We start from the raw sequence: 22,375 nt of genomic DNA, 5'->3' as shown, positions 1-22,375 counted from the left end.
AAGGATTGCATTGCTTGATGTTTCCAATATTAGACGTGATGTTTCTATTTACTGTGACCATTTACAATTGCCCATGAATCTTATGTCTGGATAATCATATGTTATCACCTGTTTTAAGTGAGACCCGTTGTCAACTGTAGCTTCGGAGGATTTTGTAAAGTAGTTTGAAAAAAAAACATGGCTTTAGTTGTTTCAAGATTAATGACTAGGACATGGCGTTTGCATCCTTCACTGTCTGCAAAAAACAGTAAGGGGTTCCTGCCTGACAGCAGCTTAGGGAACTCTGTATGTAATGGAACAAGCTTGCCTATTGATTTGTTGATAAAGATGCAAAATAAAATTGGGCCAGAACAAATCCTTGCCTTATGCCCTTCTGTATTGTCATAGAGGTAGTTGTATACCCTGCCAAATTCCATCGAACCGATGCTTCATTATTGCTGTAAAGGCATTGTTTCGCTCTTATTAAGTGAATGGGTATTTTTGCATTTTTTAGTGTCTCCCAGAGGTTGACTCTTGCAACCCCCTCAAAAGCTGTTAAGTTTACATAAACTGCACAAAGGTTGCCTTTACTTAAAACGATTAATGTTTGCAGTGACAGAAACATACATAAACTCTGTTCTATTGTGCTCTGCCCTTGTGGAAAACCTCCCTACAATTGACTGATTATGGTCCGGTCAATTACCCAATTGATCAAGGGAGATGGAACTGCTTTTGCAAAAATGTTTCGAGCTCTGTCCAAAAGTGAGATTGGTTGATAATTTGCTGGGTCCTCTCTACCACTTTTTTTATACAGAGGCACAATTTTAGCTGCAGTCTATCATGGTATTGCAATAGATAGGGATCCAGCTATCTAATTCCGCTTGAAATAAATCAGTTAAGAGTATGTCTGCTCCAGGAGCTTTGCCATTCTTTTGGCTTACTATTGCATTTCTAACCTCCTCAGCTGTAAATTGTAATACATCAGTGTTGATGTTACAGGCTTAACGCGCCAGCTTGTCTTTGCATGAAGGAGGGTATCTGATTTTGCTATATAATTTAGAAAAATATCTCAACCAGACATCCCCATCGATGTTACTATGTATGGTATTCTTACCATCTACATTCCCAAGGCAACCAGCGTCCAGAATGCTGCGCTATCTTTCTTTAGGACTGCATCTTGGAGTTCATTCAGTTTCCCTTCTAAATAGTCGTTCTTTTTCTTATCTATCAAATGTTTGTAGTCGCTTCTCAACTTACATAGCTTGTTTCTTGGAACATCCACTGTATACTTTATCCCAAGTAAAAGTTCACGTTTGTTTTCACTACATTATTTATCGGTGTAATTTGTATGGCGAATTGGTCCAGTGGTAGCTGTCTTCCCTGCTTTAGTTTCAAAGGTACTAATTCCTTTGACCATTTCCCTATATACATGCAGGCTCTCTTTATTAGCTAATGTATCCCTGCTGAAACGCTTCTCTAGCTGATATAAAATACTAGAATATAATTATGGAATGGTACTGCTCGCTCTATTTCAGCTCCTTTGACCGAGTGTCCTGTGTGCCCTGCTTTCACAATATTGGTATTAAATGTAATGCCAGATGGAGTACTGTTCACAGCCAACCATCCTTCACATGCTGTATGTAAGCTGAGGCAATGATGGTCACACTCAACTTGGTCCATGCTTTCAAACGTTTTTATGGAATGCCAATCTCTAATGGCTATGAGTCCATAATCAATATGTGTGAGCTTGATATTGAACACAAAGGACGACCTGGCAGGTTGATCAACACTTACCCTCCCATTGCAGGCTCTCAACTCCAAATTATAGACGGTGCGCACCATTTCAACTGCATATATATGCACTCTTTTGGGGCTACATCATTTAGCTCTGGTATAGCACGGGAAAGAGCATCTTCTTCCATTACTACTATGTATACGTCAAGTGGCTCATATTGTAGGTTAAAATCTCCCAATAATACAATAGGAACCATTTTTAAAATCTTGTTTTTATTAAATTCTCTTTTATTAAATTTGAAATGTTGCAACAAGGTATGATAACATGGTAGGAAGGGCAGAATGAAAGATTATGAAAAATAATGTTGCATTAAATTGTGTTTGGTGCTGAAAGATGGTTTAATAATATGAGCATATTGCAAGGGGTTAGGAAAGGGGGAAGCTATTTTCAGTATGTGTGGGGGGGGTTGCACCAACCCTATTTTGTCTCTACAACCCTATTTGGTTTCTACACATCTGTGATGTAGTTCATCGTGTACTGTTCTTAATGTAATATGTTAAAAGTCAGGAGTTTTACAATTAACATTTTGCATTCAAGATGTGCATTATTCTACAGTTAGTCTCGTGCTCATATGTTAAATCTAGGAAGCTAGGGAAGCTGCTATCCAATGCTGTGGACACTGTTCCTCACTAGGAAGAACAATAGCATTTTTGTGAATTAATGGTTACCCAATATGTTATTTTGTTCACTTCCGTAATTACCCATTTCGTTAGATTTAAGAACAGTAATCTCCTCTGACTTTCCATTTGGAGCAATAGTTAAAGGCAAAATAATGCCTGCATGTATTTGATAATTCCATAAATCTTTCCAGTTTAACCATTTCCCAATGAACTGCATCAAACACATTTTTGAAGACACTGAGATGAACAGTTTTAGGATTTAGATATAGGAGTTTCACAAGTGACTACAGATCACATTGTTATTTTGTGTGACTCTATTCATGCCTATTGCATCCTGCTTACACAATTTCATACGTACAAACGTGATTCAGTTAACTCATCTGATCCATCAGTTAGTGTATGGTGATGGCCTACATTTTATCTTGACTCTTTTCAACCCTCTTTTCAGATCACGTGAATGGACATTGCACAAGTCCCACATCCCAAACATGCAGCTCCAGCAAAAGAATCTCCAGTGCTGATGGTACGAAAGTTAATCGACGAGGTCCTGGGAGGCCACCATTTCGGAAAGCACAGTCAGCTGCATGTATGGAGATTTCCCTGCCTGTCACAACAGAAGGTGGGTATTTGTGTGAGTGTTGGTCTTGTTTGCAGAGTATGTTTCTTGCAGCCTCGGATAACCTTCTGGAAAACCCAGCAAGTCACTGGTTATCAAATCCCCTTCTTTGTGTTTGTACTTTCTCTAACCACTGTTATGTCTATTCAGTATTAGTTAGCATTAACCCTGTCTCTGCTTTTTCTTCCCCACACCCTTTGTGTATGGTACATATGAGCAGTATTTAGTACGCCTCCCTGCTTATAGAACTTTCCACTAGAGAACTGTTTAGCTGATGTCTAGTAGTTATTAGATTAAACTGCTTTTTATAGTAAATGTCCCTAAACTGCTGAAAACACTTCTGTTTTGTGCGTGGAGGTGAAACTGCAATAGCCTATCTCAGCTAACCATTTTAAACGTAGAACCCATAGGCAAAATATTAGTTTTAAAAATATTTTCGCAATATACTTTTTGGGAAATATTATCAGATAGAAGGATATTGAAAAGGCCTTTTCATTAAAAAGATTTCTTAGGAGAAGTCTTTATGTTAGCCAGTCATTGTTTTGGTTGTAGTTTTCAATGAAATAGCCAAGTGTCCATCTTTAGGAAGCAGTTTGATTTCACTTCAGTCAAACCAAACACAATAGCCACTGAACAATGGCTGTTATTTAAACATTCAGCAGTAAAATCTCAGTTCTATATGAAGAAAAAGTTATTATGATCTACACAAATTGGGAGCTGTTAGAAACCATACAAAACTAGTAAACACCATATAAAAGCAAATTTTCATTATTATTATAATTATTTTATAAGAAATGCCAATTTGCTTACGGATTTCTTTTTAAATGTTAATTTTGGATGAAAACGCATGAATTAGTAGCACTAGACTACATGAAGCGCCTCGTATTCTTTTTCTATATACCCTCAAACGGAAATAATTTGTTCTCATGAGCAGCCTGCAACATTTCAACTTTAAGTCTTTTAGCCCCCACCCCCAAGTGGGTGATGTGTGTATGGAGCCCCCAACCATCCTCCCTCATTGCAATTACTTGGATTTCATATGATGCACCATAACGTGCATTGCTTCGTACAGTTCTTCATCCAGAGTGGTCCCATTTGTAATCTTCACATAACCTTATGTAAGCCTTGAACAATTATGCCAGTAAAGGCCACAATGCTGAACTATCCCATATTTTTCAGCTCCATTATTTTGGACATCAGATGGGCTACCTTGGAAACAGTGTCTTCCTTTTGTAATCTTTTTTTTTGTGCTTTTGATTAAATCATTATAATTTTAAAAAAAGATTAAAAACATCATACATCAAATATCATAATAAAATCCATCCATGATCACAATAGAGTCCATTTATCATTTGCACCTTTCACAATAGAGTCCATTTATCATTCTATTACTCCTTCCTTGTAAGTGTCGGTACAGCTTATAGATTACATATCATATATGTTCAGTATGTTAGCATATATTGAAGAAATAACATTCAATTGATCAGATTAGGGAGGAGCCAATATACTATGTATAAATGGTCACTGATGTCATTTGTAATACCTCCTGACAAATATTATAGACTGCATAATCACCAATGAAGTTGCCCCAATCAAAGCGCCCCATAACTAATCAGCCCGTACATCCGATATATGTGTTACAAATCATTTGTAGCCCTTTTGATATTGCAGATGGAGGTCAGGGCACTGTGTTAAAACGTGTCGCAAAGTCTCAATCTCACCCTTACACATTCTACAAACTCAGTTCGCAATAGGAACCTTCGTCCACTTCCCAACATATTCATATATGGGTAAGATGTTAAATCGCATATAAGAGGAAACCTTCTCAAATCTTTCAAACAGATTTTTGTTATATATGTGCAAGGCTTTTTAAGAAGGAAACTTTGTCTGCTGTATTCAAGATATCTCTTTTTCCCCACTCAGATTGGAAATGGTGGATGCCCTATCCCAAGATTACGTTACAGGGCTCTGGAGACAGTGAGCCGCGGGGGGAAAGTGAGAAAAGGTAGAGGGCATCTGAGGAGGTGTAGTTGATAGTTGGACTTTTTTGAGATGTCAGAAATGTGAGAAGAGAAGAAGAGAGAGGAGTCGAAGATGACCCCAAGGTTTTTGGCCCAAAATATGGGGTTGGGTGTGGGGTCAAGGGAGGCCGGCCGGCCAGAGTGAGAGGGGGAAAGAGGGTGCATGGGGTCCCAATGTGAACAATCTCAGTTTTACTTCCATTGAGACAAAGGTTGTTAGCAGCACACCATGACTGAATAGCGGAGAGACAGCCAGGTATGAGTGAGGAGGAGGAGGCGGCTGAGGGTAGCCTGAAGGATAGTTGCGTGTCATCCATATAACTCTGGAAATTAGAGGTGAAAGCGGCAATCACATGTGCCAGGGCAGCCAAGTAGACATTGAAGAACCAGGGAGATAGGTTAGAACCCTGGGGAACGCCACAGGTTGAGAGGGTGATAGTCGAGAGAAAGGCACCAAGTTCGACCTGGGATGGGCGTTCGTAGAGAAAAGAGGTTAACCAAGTCAGAGACTGACCTGTGATTCCCAGGGTGTCACAAAGCTGTGAGATCAGGATGTTGTGGTTAACCGTGTCAAAGGCGGAGGAGAGATCAAGGAGAATGAGGACAGTGGGAGAGTTAGTGTCAAGATTTGAGAGCAGGTCTTCACGGGCGTCCAGAAGAGCAGTTTCCGTGCCTCTGGGCGCTCTAAAGCCAGACTGATGGTCATGGAAACAATTAATTGATTCTGTGTGGAGGTTTAGCTGAGAGATTGCCAGCTTCTCCAGGAGTTTGTCCAGGAAAGGAGTGATAGAGATTGGGCGATAGGTTTACGAAATGGAAGGGTCAGTAGAAGGTTTCTTGAGCAGAAGATGTACAAGGGAGTGCTTGAGAGCAGTTGGGAAAACTCCAGTGGAAAAGGAGAGGTTGCAAAGGTCAGCCAAGGCTGGTGCGAGGGAGTCAATGTTGTCCTTGATGGTTTTGGAAGGGTAAGGGGCCACTGGATTAGGCCTTCATAGACCGGACTTGTCTGCCGACCTCATCAGGTGTGACTCAAAGAGTGAGGAGAGCGGAAGTAGAGGCATGGCCAAGGGAGGCACGGGTGCTGGTGTGTGCTGTGGCGTGTGGGGAAGGGAGGAGAGGATGTCTTGGGTTATTGTGGTGAGGTTTGCTGCCAGGGCCGAGCAGAGCTCCTGAGTGGGAGTGATAGACGAGGAAGCTGCTGCAGGATTGGCCAGATACTTGCAGACTTTGAAAAGTTTCGCCGTGTTGTTTGATGCCGCGGAGATGCAGGCTTGAATAAAGACTCTTTTTTTTTTTTTTGAGCGGATGCAAAGTCTATATTGCCTTTGTAGGAGTCTGCAGGCCAGTTTGTAAGATGGTCCACCTGACAAATTACATTTCCGTTCAGCTGCCCTACACTTGCGTTTAAGGGCAGCCAGGTCGGAGTCGTACCAAGAATTTCACTTTTTGGAATGCTTCAGTCGGACCCTCATGACAGGGGCAAGAATATCAAGAGTGTTCGAGATAGAGAGATTAAGGATATTGAGGGCTGTGTCAGGGTGGGAGTCAGCCACAGGAGTGGGAGGAGGAGAGTAGGGGGAAGCAAAGGCAGCCACTGCCACTTTTTTCATGGGTCTGGTGACCGTGAAGCCGAGTGGCTGTGCAGCGTGAATTGCTGCCAGAGGAGTGCTTCAGGTGCATTGATAGCAGGGAGTGATCCGTCCAAGAGAGAGAGAGAGAGAGAGAGAGAGAGAGAGAGGTGATGAGAGGGATAGAGAGTGGGATGCCAGTGGAGATGAGAGCATCTAACGTGTGGCCCATGGTGTCAGTGAACCCAGAGGGTAGAATAGAGAGGGAGAGAGAGTCACATACGTTGCGGAAAGGTCCTCACAAGTCAGGAGAGTCGAGGTGGATGTTGAGGTCACCCAGCAAGAAGTGTTGAGAGAAGGTGGAGAGTAGAGAAGAGGCTAGACCGGCTCATTCCGAAAGGAAGAGAGTGAGCTGTCCAGGAGGCCGATAAGCAGCCTGGAGGTTTATCTTTCAAAACTGTCATACTGAGGCATTCTTATATTATTAGCAGATCATTCTTTCTTCCATTGCTACAGACAGGTCTCTGTTAAAACTTCTAGGAAGTCTATCCTTGCTACTTTAGAATCGGGGAATGTACCATCACACAGCTCTAGAACCCTGGCATTGTCGTCTTTGTGGCCATGCTAATGTGCTCATTGTCTTTATCGTTTTGATGAAAACAGACTTTGTGCCCTATCACTAAATCTCTGAGACACCTCACTTTGATTAAATGACTTGGGTTAAAGGACAGGTAGACCTGGCCAGAGGTGAATGTACCAAGGGCTACCATGATTTAGATATTTAGATAAGAGATGCTTGACCCACATTTTTCAATGCATGCGTGTATGTGTGTATGTGTTTACATGGCTAAAACCAGTTATATGTTGAACTGCATTGAAATAGCTTGTTAGCAACATTGATATTCTTCATTGATGCTTTTCCTTAGCATGTTTTGTCTTTTCTGAGAGGGAGGTGAGAAGAAAAGACAAAACATGCTAAGGAAAAGCATAATCTCTTTAAAATATGTGAAATTGAGCAAAGAAAGAAAATAGAGAAAAGCCAACAGCTGCAGCATAAATAAACAGTCTTCCATCAGCTACACAGGAAACCATGCAAGAGTGTCTTTAGTTCAGATCCTCAAAAAGAAAGATGAACATAGTTTGTTGGTATGAAGCTGGTTATGAGTATAACACGTTGAGGCCATTTTACAACCCTCTTGCCGAGATGTTCCTGATGATTGTCCAGTTGCTTGCTTCCAGTATAGTCAGTTCAGCCAACAAACATGTCCTTAATGAACGCATAGTTCATGGCAAATTCTGTTTCGTAGAAGGGTGCCAATTAGTAGAGTCGCATTTGTTAGGAACAGCAAAGGATGGCTATGATGGTTCATCACCTATTATTCCCGCATGTGAGCATGAAGGAAGACTTGCACAGTTTCCTTGAAGATATCTTTTGCTGCTTATGCACAGACATGTGCACTGATGTTTTATTTGTAACTGTGTAGCGTCAGGAATCAGTCAATGGTACCTCTGGTGTTGTGATTTGCAAGAGGCACATTATGGAACTGTTTTTGAGAAAGCAATAAGTATAATTGGTGCTACTGGAGTCTCTGAACTTGGATATGTAGTTTGAGGTTTTTTGCCAAATATAATTGAGTTGAAGAATGTTCAGTCTGTTGTCACTGTAAATTGCCCTTGTCAGTACAGCAGGACGTGATGTGCCTAAGTATCTGACGATGTGCTAGCCTACCTGTTAATTGCTTCTTTCTTTTCAATTCAATATCTGTTCACCAATAAAGAATGCAGCTGACACCATTTTAATTGCTTTCAGCAATTGAAGAGAAAAATGATGAAAATCAGGATTACTTCAGCTGCAATAACATCAACAAAGATGCAATTCCAGAGCTCGGGCTTGAAAGAAATCTGTGTATGGCAAAGTCTGCGTTGAAAAAAATATGTGCTACCTAACTGCTAGTTTTCCCCAGAAATTAGCCAATTCCTGACAAAGTAGACCTTCCAATCAGCGTGTTCTAGCCATCTAAACAAGTAGTGTGCTTTAGAGTACTGGTCTGATCTGTCCAAGTGGCTTGTCTTTCTTCTTTGAATGTCTCATTTGTACTGGTAATCACTATTTTAAAGTGTCTGAGGTATGCCAACCTTGGAGACAGCATTGGTACCATGTAAATGCCTAAGCTTGAGTTCAGACCGTTGCATTTGTACTGGTTCAGCATGTTCTGGTGGCTGTAGAATGATTCAGCAGCATGTGTACACATTGGTTATAGCAGTCAGGCTGATTATTCACACAGGCCCACCACAGCATTCAGAATTAAACCGATCAATGTAGGAACCAGTAGGTAACAGGTCTGATCTGCTCATGAAATCCTCAACACGCACAGTACTCATGTCACAGACTGTAGAATTTGATGACAGTTTACAAGGCTGCATTCTTATGATTCTTCTTCTTCCTAGGGTATTTGTTGAGTGGGGGCCTAGCTTCCGGAAGCAATGGAGTGCTTTACAATTACAGGGGGAAGAACAGAGTGAGGGAGCAGAGGACAAATTAGCGAGGAGCTAACAGGGGAGCGTGAGCAATTGGCAGCATGGGGGGAAGACAGTGGGGAGCAGATCAACGAGTCTCAGGTAGAGTGGGTAGACAGAGAAGGCATGTCCATGATCTCTTGGTACTTAACGGGTAGGGCGCCATCAATGTCATTAAGGACATAATGGTGAATATCTGAACCCTCTTGTACCTTAGAGACATGTGTGCAGGGTACTTCATAGGAAGTCTTTATCCATAGTTTTTTCTACCTGGTGTAGGGTACTTGGAAATGCAATTTGGGTTTTGTAGGTACTGGAATATTCACGACCCTATGGATTGTCCAAGATGTCACAGCTGCAACCTAGGACAATTTTGAATAAAATGTGATAGACAGCTAATCTGGTGACAGCCAGAGGAGGTAGAGGTAAAGCGACAAAGGTTGAAAAGTGTCTGGATCATGAAGTTAAGATGAAAAAGCATAGTTGGAATGCCATTGAGGAGACTGGCACAGTAGCCAGATCTAGAAAACATTTAGGAGGAGATTAGCTTTTAAGCCGCATTGAAAGGAAGAAGATGACAAATTTTTCTAATATTGAGGAGGTTGAGTCTGGCTGCAGTGGCAGATTTAGAGATGAAGAGTGAGAAGTTGTGTGATGCATCGACGATGACACCAAGGAAGCAGAGTGAGGAAAGTAGTCAGGTGAGAAGAGAAAGAGAAAAAGAGAAAGAGATAGCCATTTGTCTGGGAAGTGGAGAACCTCTGTCTTAGTGGTGTGGAGCATGAGCAAGTGAAATGCCATCCATGATTTGATGGCAGAGGGACAGTTTGAAACTTTTTACAACAGCTCGCCGAATAAGTAGTGAAAGGAAAAGAATATCTGAGTGTCGTCAGCCAAGAGTTGATAGGAGAAATCGTAAGAGGATATCGGGGCACCAAGAGCTGAAGTATAGAGAGTGAAGAGAAGTGGACCAAGGACAGACCCTCCCGAAACTCCACCAGTAAAGGGGGGGGGTGGGGGGGAGATATGGCTGTTCCAGGACACCTGAACGTGTCTGGGTTCAAGGTTCAAAGCAAACCAATTGAGTGCCGTATCACTTATGCCAAGGACAGATAATGTAGAGAGAAGGTCAGAATGGTTGAAAGTATTGAAGGCAGCAGAGAGGTCAAGAAGAATAAGAATAGAAGACCTCCTGAGGAGCGGGTGTCCATAACCAGTTCCATCGCCCTTGATCAATCCTGAGGAGTGGTACTGATGCGCGTGCTTTTGCGCTGATAACGCCTGGTGTTTAGTTTTATGTAAATGACAGGTGCACGAGACCCATCATAGCTCTGATCAGCACAGTGCCTGATGCTACTTCCTTCAGGCTTTACCTGAACCTGGTGTTCATTCCCCAAGTCGATGCCTCTGAACTCCAACTGTGTTTTTTCTCTATGGAGATATGTTGTGTGTGCTGGGAGACCTCTGTAGATACTCTGCCAATTCTGTGTCTTGATCCTGGTGCTGCATTAGGAAATAATGGGATCAATGGCATTGTGTGCTCTGGGTGCTTCCTCTCAACCCAGTGGTTTGGTGGGCCTATGTAAGCTGGCCTGCGACCCACATCATCATAGATGCTGTGTCTCCTCTTCCATGTAAGGGGAATCGGGTGAATGCAATCTTAAATTGAGGTGGTCATGCTGGAAGGGCTTGCTAATGCTGTAGGCACCAAGCCCCTCTTTGGCCTATATTATTTTCCCAACTTGGCAACCATATTGAAAGTGGCCAGTCATGATTTGAGTGTATGTTAGAGACGACTGGACTGGAGAGCTAGAAGAGGATTCCATCTTTGTTGAAGGCATGTTTGCATTGAGGATTGTTTTCTTTTTTAATGGGACACCTGTTCAACTACATATGGATGATACCTGGCAACTATACCTAAGCGTATAGACACTTGGGTGTTAGGCATCTTACATAGAAGGTGTAACACCAATAAACAGCACACCTAACTGCCCCTTGGAAGAAGTCAGTGTACTGGAACAAGACCAAAATCACTCTAGTTATCGCACTACCTATCAACTTACCACCCACTCGCACAACCAACCGCCCACAAACACCCTAAACACATAAAGAGAAATGCGGGAAACACAGTGGCCAGACATGAAATCCACAGAAGCACAACCAAACAAAATTAACTCAACACACCGGTCATTGGCGAGACATAAAGAATCATGAACACGGGCAGACAGTCGACCCAGAAGAAAACATCAATCTAGAAACGCCACCATCTACTCATCAAAGAAACAGAAGCAGCAAAACCGAATTCAGAATCTAAAGGAAAAAGAAATCAATACCAACTCAAATTACCAACAAACACCACCCTCAAAAGGCAAACATAGCCCAGAAATTAAAAATATACACTGCAACCTAGTCAGCGCTGTATCAGTGTCAAGACACACTGCAGAGATATACAAACGCCTAAGTGATGGTGGAACAGGCATACATTTCCTCATCAAAACCTGGCTAACTATAAAACTTCAAGGTAGTGGCACATGAATACCAACCCAACAACTTAAATTGAAGAGAAGAAAAAAGAGAAGGAGGTCTCACCATTGCATACAAACACAACAGAACCACCATTAAACATCCCAAACTGTGAATCACTCCTTCTGCACTTAGCTTTAGACCACCAAACCAACCTGTCATTCATATTTATCTACAGACTGCCGGTATACAGACACACTTGTGGACACCAACATTGCGATAAAATATGACCACCTGATCATAATAGGAGCTTTCAACATCTGGTTTGAAGAAGAAAACACCAATTCACCTAAAACACTAACAAATCCACTGGCAACGATACATCTACAGCAATTGATCAAGGGAACGACACACACAGCAGGGCACACTCTAGGTTCAATCTTTTACAAAAGAAACCTGGTCTAAGCTGCACCCCCATTGCAGATCCTCTGGAGCGACCAACTCATAATACCCTTAGTTATCCACCAACACAAATACTGACTAACCTCCCCAAAACTCCTCAAATTCAGAAAAGAAACTGCGAATCCATAAACATTGCAAAACTAAACATCAGACTGTAACCTATGAAACCATCAATCACTGTCTTGGACTCATCCAACATCGAAGAAATAACTGAGACAATCCAAAACAGATCACAAAACACTAGATGACATTGCACCGGAAAAACCATTCACCCTTTCGCTAAAGAAAACAATGGTGAGATGGGTCACAGCCCACTTCAGAGCACTAAAGAAAACTAACAGGAAACCGGAACACAAATTGAGGAAAAGCTATGATTAACAGAAACAAATCACTTGCCAAAGACAGATATGACCATACAAAGCTGGAATACTCAAAGCAAAAAAAATTATATTACAATGAATGCATCATCAACGAGCTAAGAAACCCAACAGCCTGCAACAACACACCCACACGAAAACTATGCAATGACCTTGCAGACCACTTCAAAAACAAAATCACAAACATCCAGCAAGTTATGAAGAGCATGCCCAAAAACTCCAACAGCTCCCCTAACCAGACAATCCTGGAACCAACTACAAGACTAAACAAGTACTCACCAATTTTGACAGAAAAATTCACCAGCCTAGTGAACCAAAGGAACAGACGACACACAAATCATCTCTAAAATCAACAATAGTGGAGAACAAGACAAAGGACGAATTATTGGTGTTGAAATCACTGCTGTTTGGCTGTAGCTGCGAGTGGGAGAAACGTCAACTGCAGCTCCGGCCCGACGTGTGACTTGGCTGCGCGCCTTTTGCTCCACCCAGACCCGGAATTGTGAAGATAAAGGGAGTCCCCAGAGTCCCTTGCGGCGCTACACCCATGCGCGCAAAGGGCGAATTATTGGTGTTGAAATCACTGCTGTTTGGCTGTTTGCTGCTTGCGGCTTCATGCTTTACATCATCACGGCAGCACAGCTAGCCGAAAAGATAACACTTGTGAGAGACGCCTGACCCGACCAACAGGGAAATTATTTTGTTGCGGCCAAGCACACTGCGGCAACGACGATCAGAGTCAGGGGTAAAGGAGGTCGCGGCAGGATACAGGACACCACAACTAAGTGCCAAGAATGTCACAAACACAACAAATTTTCTTAACAGTGCCGAACTTCTAAAAGAAATGCCTGTGCAAAATGAGAAGCAACTGGAAACTAATGAGCTATATAGTGCTAGGCTAAAGAGCTACCCTGAAGTATCAAGTACTTTGAGTATGTTGTTTATCAGAGAAACCCCACCAGATTGTGATAAACTCGAGCTTGAGCGACGAGACACGCACAATAACGTACGTGACCAGGAATCTGAGCTGTCTCCCCCAACAGAAAATGTAGTCGAATTTGTAAACAATCAGCAGTCGACAACCACAGCTAAAATTGCCCCCTCTGCACCGGCACAAAAACTAATAATGAGCGATTGATGTAATGATCCGGACAGAAGCAGAGACTCTGAGAAAATGAGTACCAATGACTGCGCAGAGAACACAACTGAGGAATCCTTGTTTAAGCAGGTCAATCCTGCTATACCCTCGCCTGAGAGTTTTGGAAATAGGGATTCAAATCAGAGAAACAGTGAGCAAGTACCGACCTTAAGCACAATTATACAATTGTACTTATGTAACGCAGGCCTACCGTCATGTGGAGCAAAATACATCTACCGCTGCCTGCAAACACAGGACGCACTACTAGCCATTCAAGCATTCAAAACAGACACTATAAATAACATAAACGATGAAGTATTTACAACGGAGAATGCAGGCAAGCAAATCCTATTGAATAGGGCAGATGAGGAATACAACAGCTCATCAGATTCTGCAAACAAATACAACCTACCACCACGTAGAAGAGATTGAATTGCAGTGGCGGACAAACTTTTGAAAGATCTGATGGGCATAAATCAAACCCTCACAGCAAATCAAGCAACTAAAAGTCAACTACTGAGTTGCCATGATCCATTGAATATAACGAAAGTACAAAGTACACAAAGAAACGATAGATCAATCTATCAGCTTCCTGTCGATACAATGTCACAAGGAAACCAGGTGCAACCATTAAAGAGACGAAAAATCGACCAAAGCCCCACAGAGACACTTTTGTGCGCGCAAAAAAGAAATTATAACTCAACAGGTGGAAAACTAAAGCAAATGAACCAGCAAGCGCAAGCCTTAACAAACTTGCAAAATCCTCGGACATGGAGTCATCTACGGACTCCTCGATCATGGAAAGACACTACCCAAAGATACGAAGAGAGCCCGGTGGACAATTTAAAAACAGAAAAACTCCTAACCACGAAGAAGAACGCAAGTGGTGTACAAATTTAATAGGACAAATCATTAACGAGCTACGACCAAACTTAACTTCTGCCTTGACTATTACAGTGGCTCCGCTGATCAAATTATACGAGCAATTAAATGAAACAAGCAAAGACCTAAATAAACTTATAGCACTTCTGAACTCAAAAACAGTGAATTTAGAAATGGAAATTGTTGATATGAAGCAACAAGCAAAAAACAATGTAAAATCTTACGAGTTAATGACCATGCTGCTCAAAGAACAAATGAAAACAAATACCAAGGACAAAAGACTCCTAGCCGAATTGGCCAAAGAAGCGGTTCAAACGTTGAGAAACCAGACACAAATGTCTATGAAACAAGTTAAGGTTGACGACGGGAATTAAGTTGCAATAAATCATAGCGAAAACAACCACCAGGAAAGAATGTGCTCCCCCCCCCCGCCTGACCAACAGGAATCCGATGGGACCAACAAAGGTGCATCACATACAAAGAAAAGTACCCGAAAGAAAACGGGAGATAAAAATATCCCTGAAGAAATCAGACCTGGAGGCCACAAAGATGCAAGGAAACAAGAAAATCGAAACCTTGCACAGGCCCCCTGATGTTATACACTCTGAACATGCAGTAGAGCCTGAAAGTCAACCTTCAACCTCAGCTAACGCAGAGGGTTTGGCAAAAATGCCCTAAACTGATGCCATCTTAGAAAATCGTATTAAAGAACTACCAACTGCAAATTTCCCAATCTTTAGTAAAAACAGTGAAGAATTAAGGCCAGAGGAATTTGCAGACGAGAGGACAAAGCCAAAACAACCGATAGGGAAGACAAAAAACATGCCAAAACGGAAAAATGATCAAACAAGGAGTTTGTGTAAATTTTTGAGAAATGTTAAAAACCTAAACGCTCTTGCAGACAAACATAGAAAAAGAAGAGAGACTTAATCCTAAGGAAAAAACAAGTGCTGCTGACAAACCAGAGGGCGAGTCACCAAAAGAAAATGCAAAAGAAACAATAAGCCCTGAGCAGCAAGAAAAAGAAGACGCAGCTATGGTTGAACTGCTGGCAAATTTATCGACACACAATCTAGACGTGGTCAACGAAGACGACATCAATCTAGATTACACAGAAGGTGAGGAAGCAGAGGACGAAAAAGCAAAAAAGTCCCAATTCACCAGGTAATGATCCAAGGGCCGAAAACACGATCGGGGAACAGCGAAAGCGGATTTGTAAGATAATTCAACATGAAAAGAGGAGCCCTACTGATGCACCAAGACCAGACCCACCACATACAACGCTGAGAAATTACAACGCTCGGTGAACGATGGGCACAGCACACGAAAACAACACAACCACCTATTTCCAACTCGGGTTTAAATCGCCAAAAAAGCGAGGACGAAATGTACACGACAAGAAGAAACAGTGAACAACAAAACAGAGGAGGAGGACCAGATGAACCGAAACAAGATCATAGCCGACAAGTGTCGGGAGGAGAAAAAAGACGAGATCAAAACCAACTACAAATCCCAAGAACGAGGACTCTACCTAAAAGAACTAAAACAAATGCAAACTATTGCTTGATGATAGAAAGAGTACTCTGCGGGAAGGATACATTGATACTAAACATGCATAATGTTTTGCAGCTATTTAAACACATACCACAACTTCGATCAATCGACGCGGAAGACATCAAAACAGTTGAGTTTCTAAATGAAGGTATATTGGATCGAGTGTTACTACATATACACTCAATTATAGTGAGGGATCTGATTTTGAATAAAAAATCCGATCTAAATTCACTAGGTTTTGACGTCCGTGAAACAACTGATGATAAATCACTGCTAACAGTGAATGAGAAACAGCAGCTACTAAAACCTAAAGACCCGACAGAAAGTAAACAGCGGGCTAGCAACTCAAATGAGGAACGGACTGATGAGAGAAGATCAAGCGTGGGACCCTACGCAAGAACAAGTAACGTAAGTGCTCAAGCGACTGAGCAAAACTTTCCTGAATGTTCCACAAAAGATGACATTAAAATAACAATTATTCAATCTAGGAAACTAGGAGACAAGACGGCTGGCGACCATACTGGAGAAAACAGACAGTCGGAGCTGGCCAGATGGAGCTGGCTAGCTGAAACTTTACATTGCAATGGAAAAAGCTAATGCCGAAACAACCAAGCAAGGGAAGATCTAACACTGGGATCTTGGAACACTCAAGGGTTCTTTCACTTATATAACACAAAACCGAAGGAACTCCTAGATCTGGACATCATTTGTTTACAAGAGACATGGGTCCAAACTCTACCTGGGGCCCTAAACTACGAATTAGCGTTTAACCCAACAATAAAACAACTTAAAGGAAGACCAAAGGCAGGATTAATAACACTAATAAAAGCAGGGAGAAACATAAAGCTAATTTCGTCGACAAATCCGTCTCCTTATGTCCAGGTGTCACAGGTAACAATAGAATCTCCTGGAAACAAAAGAGCGAACAGCCTATACATAATCAACATTTAGTGGCAGCATAAAGATTCGGATGAATATGACTTCTTAGATCTGGTATGTGAAACAATCGACAAAATCAATGAAATAGAAAATAATGCTGCAATTATTTTATGTGGAGATCTGAACATGGATTGTGTTATTAAAGATCATAAGAAGAAAAACAAATCGGCAAGAGGAAAAAACAATCAATATCAAATTAATTTGGCTTGGTGCGAGGAGATGGATGTACGGAACATTATGCTATTGAATGGAAATGTTTCTGGCGATATTCCTGCAAACCATACTTTGGAGAGAGGTGAAAGTAGATCCATACTAGACTACTTTTATACGTCGGAGAACACACTGAGTGCAGTAACTACACTAAAAGTCATATCGATGACACAAAGTGACCACAATCTAGTCAGTGTTACTAAAGATGGCCCAAAGAGATAAGCTGGACGCTTGGAAAAATCCGATACTAGTCGTGCCAGGGAGACGCAAGGTTCGCCTTGACGAACGATAAATTAACAACATGACAGACTTACTCTCTGATGTAAGAAATTATCCAATCAATGAGCAAATTGACTATAACGTTTTGCTTGAAAAGTACACTGAACATCAAAGTGTAAACCAAAAACCGATATTCAAGCATCAGCATGTCTATAACGTCGAAAAAGTGCAAAACAACCGAGAGCTATGCAAGAAGATCAGAGCTCTAAAGAAAACCGACACACTTGACTGCCGGCTAAAAATAAAAAAATGCAAGAAAATCTACATAGCGTGGTTAACAGCGCACAAATACGACATTTTGCAGCGAGATGCCGAAGAAATGCTAAGTTTGATATCATCAAGAGACGTGAGCCGATTTTGGTCCGCAATAAATAACATGGAAGCACCACAAAGAGTACTCCTCTCGAGTTCTGTTACCAAACTCAAGTGGATCGAACACTTGACAGAACTGTTCAAGAAACATGACAAAACACCAGATGTTCCAGCTGACAGCCTGACCGAGTGGCCCCTTAACATCACCAAGGAGGACATTTTTATACACCTTAAAAATCTGAGTTTCTCAAGAGCCCCGGGCCCTGATGCCCTGACGAACGTACAACTCAAGCACCATCCAGAAGCTTGGGCTAGTTTCTGCCACACTCGTTTTGCGAACATCCATGTGGAGAAGAGAGCGCCTAAATCTTGGAAGATGGCAGTGATTGTGCCGGTGTTCAAAAAAGGAGACCGAGCAGAACCGAAAAACTTCAGACCCATCGCACTGCTTGATGTTATTGGGAAGGTTTTTGCCACTCAAATACTTAAACAACCAGGAGCATGGATCAAAGAAACCGAACAATTTGACATCCGACAAATCGGTTTCGTCAAGGGGGTAGGGGGCTCTTTGAATTTACTAATGATCTACCTGTTAAAGATGGAAGCCTTAAAGAACAGAACAAAAGTGTATGTGGCATTTGTAGATTTGGCTTATGCCTTTGACAGTGTTGATCGTCAGTTATTATGGTATAAGATGGCACAAATGAAATGAATTGCCCGCCTCACTTATTGAGACCAATACAAGAACTACATTCTGAAACAACTATCAAAATTAGGCTAAATGCTGCAGGCACTTTATCTGCGCCAATAAAAACGGAAAGAGGTGTAAAGCAGGGCCGTCCATTGGGAGCAACTCTATTCAACCTGTTAACAGATGACGTCAGATATGACCTAAATGTGGTGAGATCCTTCCCTCTGAAGATAAACGACCAAAAACTGGGGCACATGGTGTATGCTGACGACGTGGTACTATTGGACCAAACACCAATCGGGTTGCAAAGGAAATTGACTGCTCTGAAAAACTATACGGACAAAAATGGCTTGGTGATAAACACCGACAAAACTGAGATTTTGGTTTTACAAAACCTCAGAGGAACCAAAAAACAAAACGGTGCACAAGCACACATGGTCAATTGGAGATGCCCAAATTGCATGTGTAACCCAAGTGCAATATCTAGGAGTAACAATAAATTCCAACATAACTGACGAACCAATGGTACTGAAAATACAGAGAAAATGCAGGATGTTGGGGGCACAAGCGGCAGCAATGAACAGAAAATATGGAAAATTCAGTTGAAAGCCAGCAATGGAATTTTACAGAGTCAAAGCAATTCCAGCATTGATATTTGGTGCAGAAGCTATGCTGGGTTTATCATTCAGTACGTGGACGTGGTCTGAGAACATTTTTTGGTCTAGGAACCTCCAACTGCTGAAAGGGTTACGAACTGGGCCTATTATCAATCAATGCTAGGGTCCAGTGGAACACTCTAACTCTGTACAGAAAAATCTTAGGGGCTGACGATCTACCCCAATTTAAAATATTAAGTACTCCAAACAAGACAACAGCGGACTCTATTTTCACACAGTGGAAGGCAAACTGTGAAAAAATGCTAGGCCAAATCGGAAGACGCCGAAACCTTGATACAAAACCCAAACAAAGTAAAGAAGTTATGGGAATTCGATTGGTGCAAAACTGCAGACCTGAGAACGACCTACAGACGCATGAAAGACGCTCCTCCTGAGGCAAGGATGCTTAATAAATTGCCGAAATATCTTGAACGATTCCCATGCCCTATCAGAAGGAAAAGCTTCATTATGTTTCGTCTGAATCTCTTTAAGACCAAAGAAGTAATAAATCTCTGAAAAAGAGGAGACATAAAAGACAATCTCTGCCGATTCTGTGGACAACAAAAAGAAATCCTGAAACACTTGGTCCTAAATTGCACACATTTGCAACAGCTAAGAGAAATCCATCTAAAAAAAGCGAACATAGTGAACACATGCCAAAACACGGATGATGTGTGGGCTCTAATGCATGTAGGATCAAATAGAGAAATAATGTTCGCTTTAACTTAATATTGAAGGGAGTTAGCAAAAAAACTGGAAGAGAAAGACTCTAAAGTATGATGTTGTCGAACATATAAAAGACTAAACAGTGGACAAAGTAGAGACATAGAATAGGAACGGAGGAAGAGGAAGTAACGGACTTACCTTCGGTGTCTTTTGAGTTTTGATCTGCTTAATTTCTTTCTCTCTTTTGGGATTTGCTTTCTTTTTTAAAGTTTGTAACAAACTAATAAAATAAAATAAAAAATAAAAAAACAAGACATAACCCTTATCAACTGCCTCACAGAAATAAGCCATTGGATGAGTACCAACAGTTTAAACCTAACCTGGACAAAACAAAAATCCTGATCGCGCCCAACGACCTGTCAAACCAACACCACAATCCATGGCCTACTGAAATGGGAAACCGACTGGAGCCTTCCAAAGTGGATAAAACCTCAGAATATTAATGGACAATGAATAACACTTGAACCGCAAATCAACACAGTAGTAAAGAAGTGCTTCTTCCACCTACACACAATCAAGCGGATACTACCTTTCTTCGCCTTCCCAAATAGAACACTTGCCGACATCTCCCTCGTCATGTCAAAAATAGACTACGCCAACAGCATCTACCTCGGAAAGCCAAACTAGCCTACCAAAAAACTGCAAAGAATACAGAATGCAGCAGCAAGACTACTACCCAGACTCGCTAAGAGAGAACACGTCACACCAGCACTGAGATCCCTACCAGTCAAAAAAATTATCTTCTTCAAAATCAAATCGTACACTAAATTCCAACAGCGACATTTGCCTCAAACCAAACAATACTCAAAGTGGAAATTCGGTGGATCTGCATTCTCCTGCATCCCTGCAAAATATTGGAATAAACTCCCTAAGGAAATCTGAACAACAGAAGATCACCCATAATTCATAAGATTGCTGAAAACATGCCTCTTTACCTCGCAGAGCTAAACAGGAAACATAGTTGAAGGAAAACAGCCAACACAACACAATAGAAATGCCCAAAACAACCAAAACCTAATGAACCAAAACCGGGATACACCAACCAAAGAAGGCATTTTAACACAAACCACCATAGAAGAATATGAACGCTGCCAGACCAGCATAGAAGGTTAGAGACTACTAACTTTACGATATCTTGCATATCTTACATACTAACCCTGAAACACCAGACAAAACACACACATGCCTCTACTGCTGGAGAAACCTAGAAAGATCACAAAAATGCGCAATCAGCAACACCCAACGAAACTCAACACACAACAAAAAATATAACCATTTATGCACAAATCATCCAACACAACCTCATACAACAAACACGACCTAACCCTTACCAACTAAAAACAAACCCACCACACAGGGACCGTTTTTTCCAAACTGAAGCTAACAACAGCACATCAAACCCCAATAGCACGTTCCCTTTCTATCCCACTAAGCCCTCCCAACCCTCCTTCCTTTTCAGATCTGCCAGAGTGCCTGGAGACCATGAAAATGGTGGCAGTGTGCAGTACAAATCATAATAACATACCTTAACATACTATAAATAATGGCACTCTGACCTCAGAAACAGAACAGATGGGCAAAACCTAAGACTGTCTGGACATTTAACTGGATGATTTGTTATTTTTAAACAGTGCTCCCCAATTCTAGAAGGGGTTTATGATCTGGTCTGGCCAATAATAGATCCTGTACTTTTACTTGGAAAACCATGAGATGTGATCTGCTCCTATCACCAGGGCCAATGCTGAGGTGCAATCAAGATGTATATCTACCTGGAACCTCCCTAAGCAGTTGTAGAAGACTAACTTCACAAGACTGCATTAAATCTAGCAGTGCTCATCCTAAATGTTAAACAAACCAAACATTTGAACTCACCTTGAGGGACCCATAAGTGAGTCTGTAATCGTAGAGAACTCTGAAGTGCTCCAGAAATTGAAAGAAACCGTCAAGGGTTTCTTAGGAACTTCTTGGTACCACCAGAAGTACTATGGGTCCCTGGGTTCAAAAGATAAGGGGGTAATTTATAGAATCCAGCGCACAAGTGGCGCACACGGCTGGCGCACAGTGTGCGCGTGCGACAGTCTGCGCCAGCCGCGTGCGCTAAAATCCATTTCCGCGCACAGCGTATTCATGGATTTAAACATCCAAAACCAGCCGTGGCGCAGCGACCCTGCAGCAGCGCCAGTTATGCCCCCAAACGCTCCCCTGTGTGCCATGCACAGCGCACAAATCCTGTACATGGCGCACAGGCCATTGGACCAGCATACAGCCCCCCAAACACAAACGCCTGTAAAACTCCCTGCGCACCCCTCCGAATACATGTACACCCCTGCGCGGGGAGTTTGACACGCGATTGGCCCTGTGCGAGCGGGGTACGTGTATCACTGGGGTTCGCGGGGAGTTTCACACGTGATTGGCCTTGTGCGAGCGGGGTACGTGTATCCAGTGGGGTGCGCGGGAAGTGTCACACGCGATGGGCCCAGTGCGAGCGGGGTACGTGTTTTACTGTGGTGCAAGGGAAGTTTCACATGCGATTGGGCCTGTGCGAGCGGGGTACGTGTATAACTGGGGTG

The 22,375-nt window shown here is 42.1% G+C and overlaps 1 protein-coding gene across 6 annotated transcripts in view; it reads left to right on the top strand.

Annotated features, from left to right (window-relative positions):
• The window catches only part of STXBP5L (syntaxin binding protein 5L), a 3,950,894-nt gene that overhangs the window by 3,415,275 nt on the left and 513,244 nt on the right, over positions 1-22,375 (top strand). For all 6 annotated transcript variants that reach the window (XM_069635832.1, XM_069635831.1, XM_069635829.1 and 3 more), the window contains one exon: positions 2,843-3,013. In XM_069635832.1, coding sequence (XP_069491933.1) covers positions 2,843-3,013 — 171 coding nt within the window. The remainder of the gene's footprint in view (positions 1-2,842; positions 3,014-22,375) is intronic.

Source organism: Ambystoma mexicanum, chromosome 7p (assembly GCF_040938575.1).
Source record: "Ambystoma mexicanum isolate Mex_15411 chromosome 7p, UKY_AmexF1_1, whole genome shotgun sequence".
Classification (NCBI taxonomy): domain Eukaryota; kingdom Metazoa; phylum Chordata; class Amphibia; order Caudata; family Ambystomatidae; genus Ambystoma; species Ambystoma mexicanum.
Note: the sequence above shows the minus strand (reverse complement) of the source record. Positions and strands in the feature narration are given on the sequence as shown.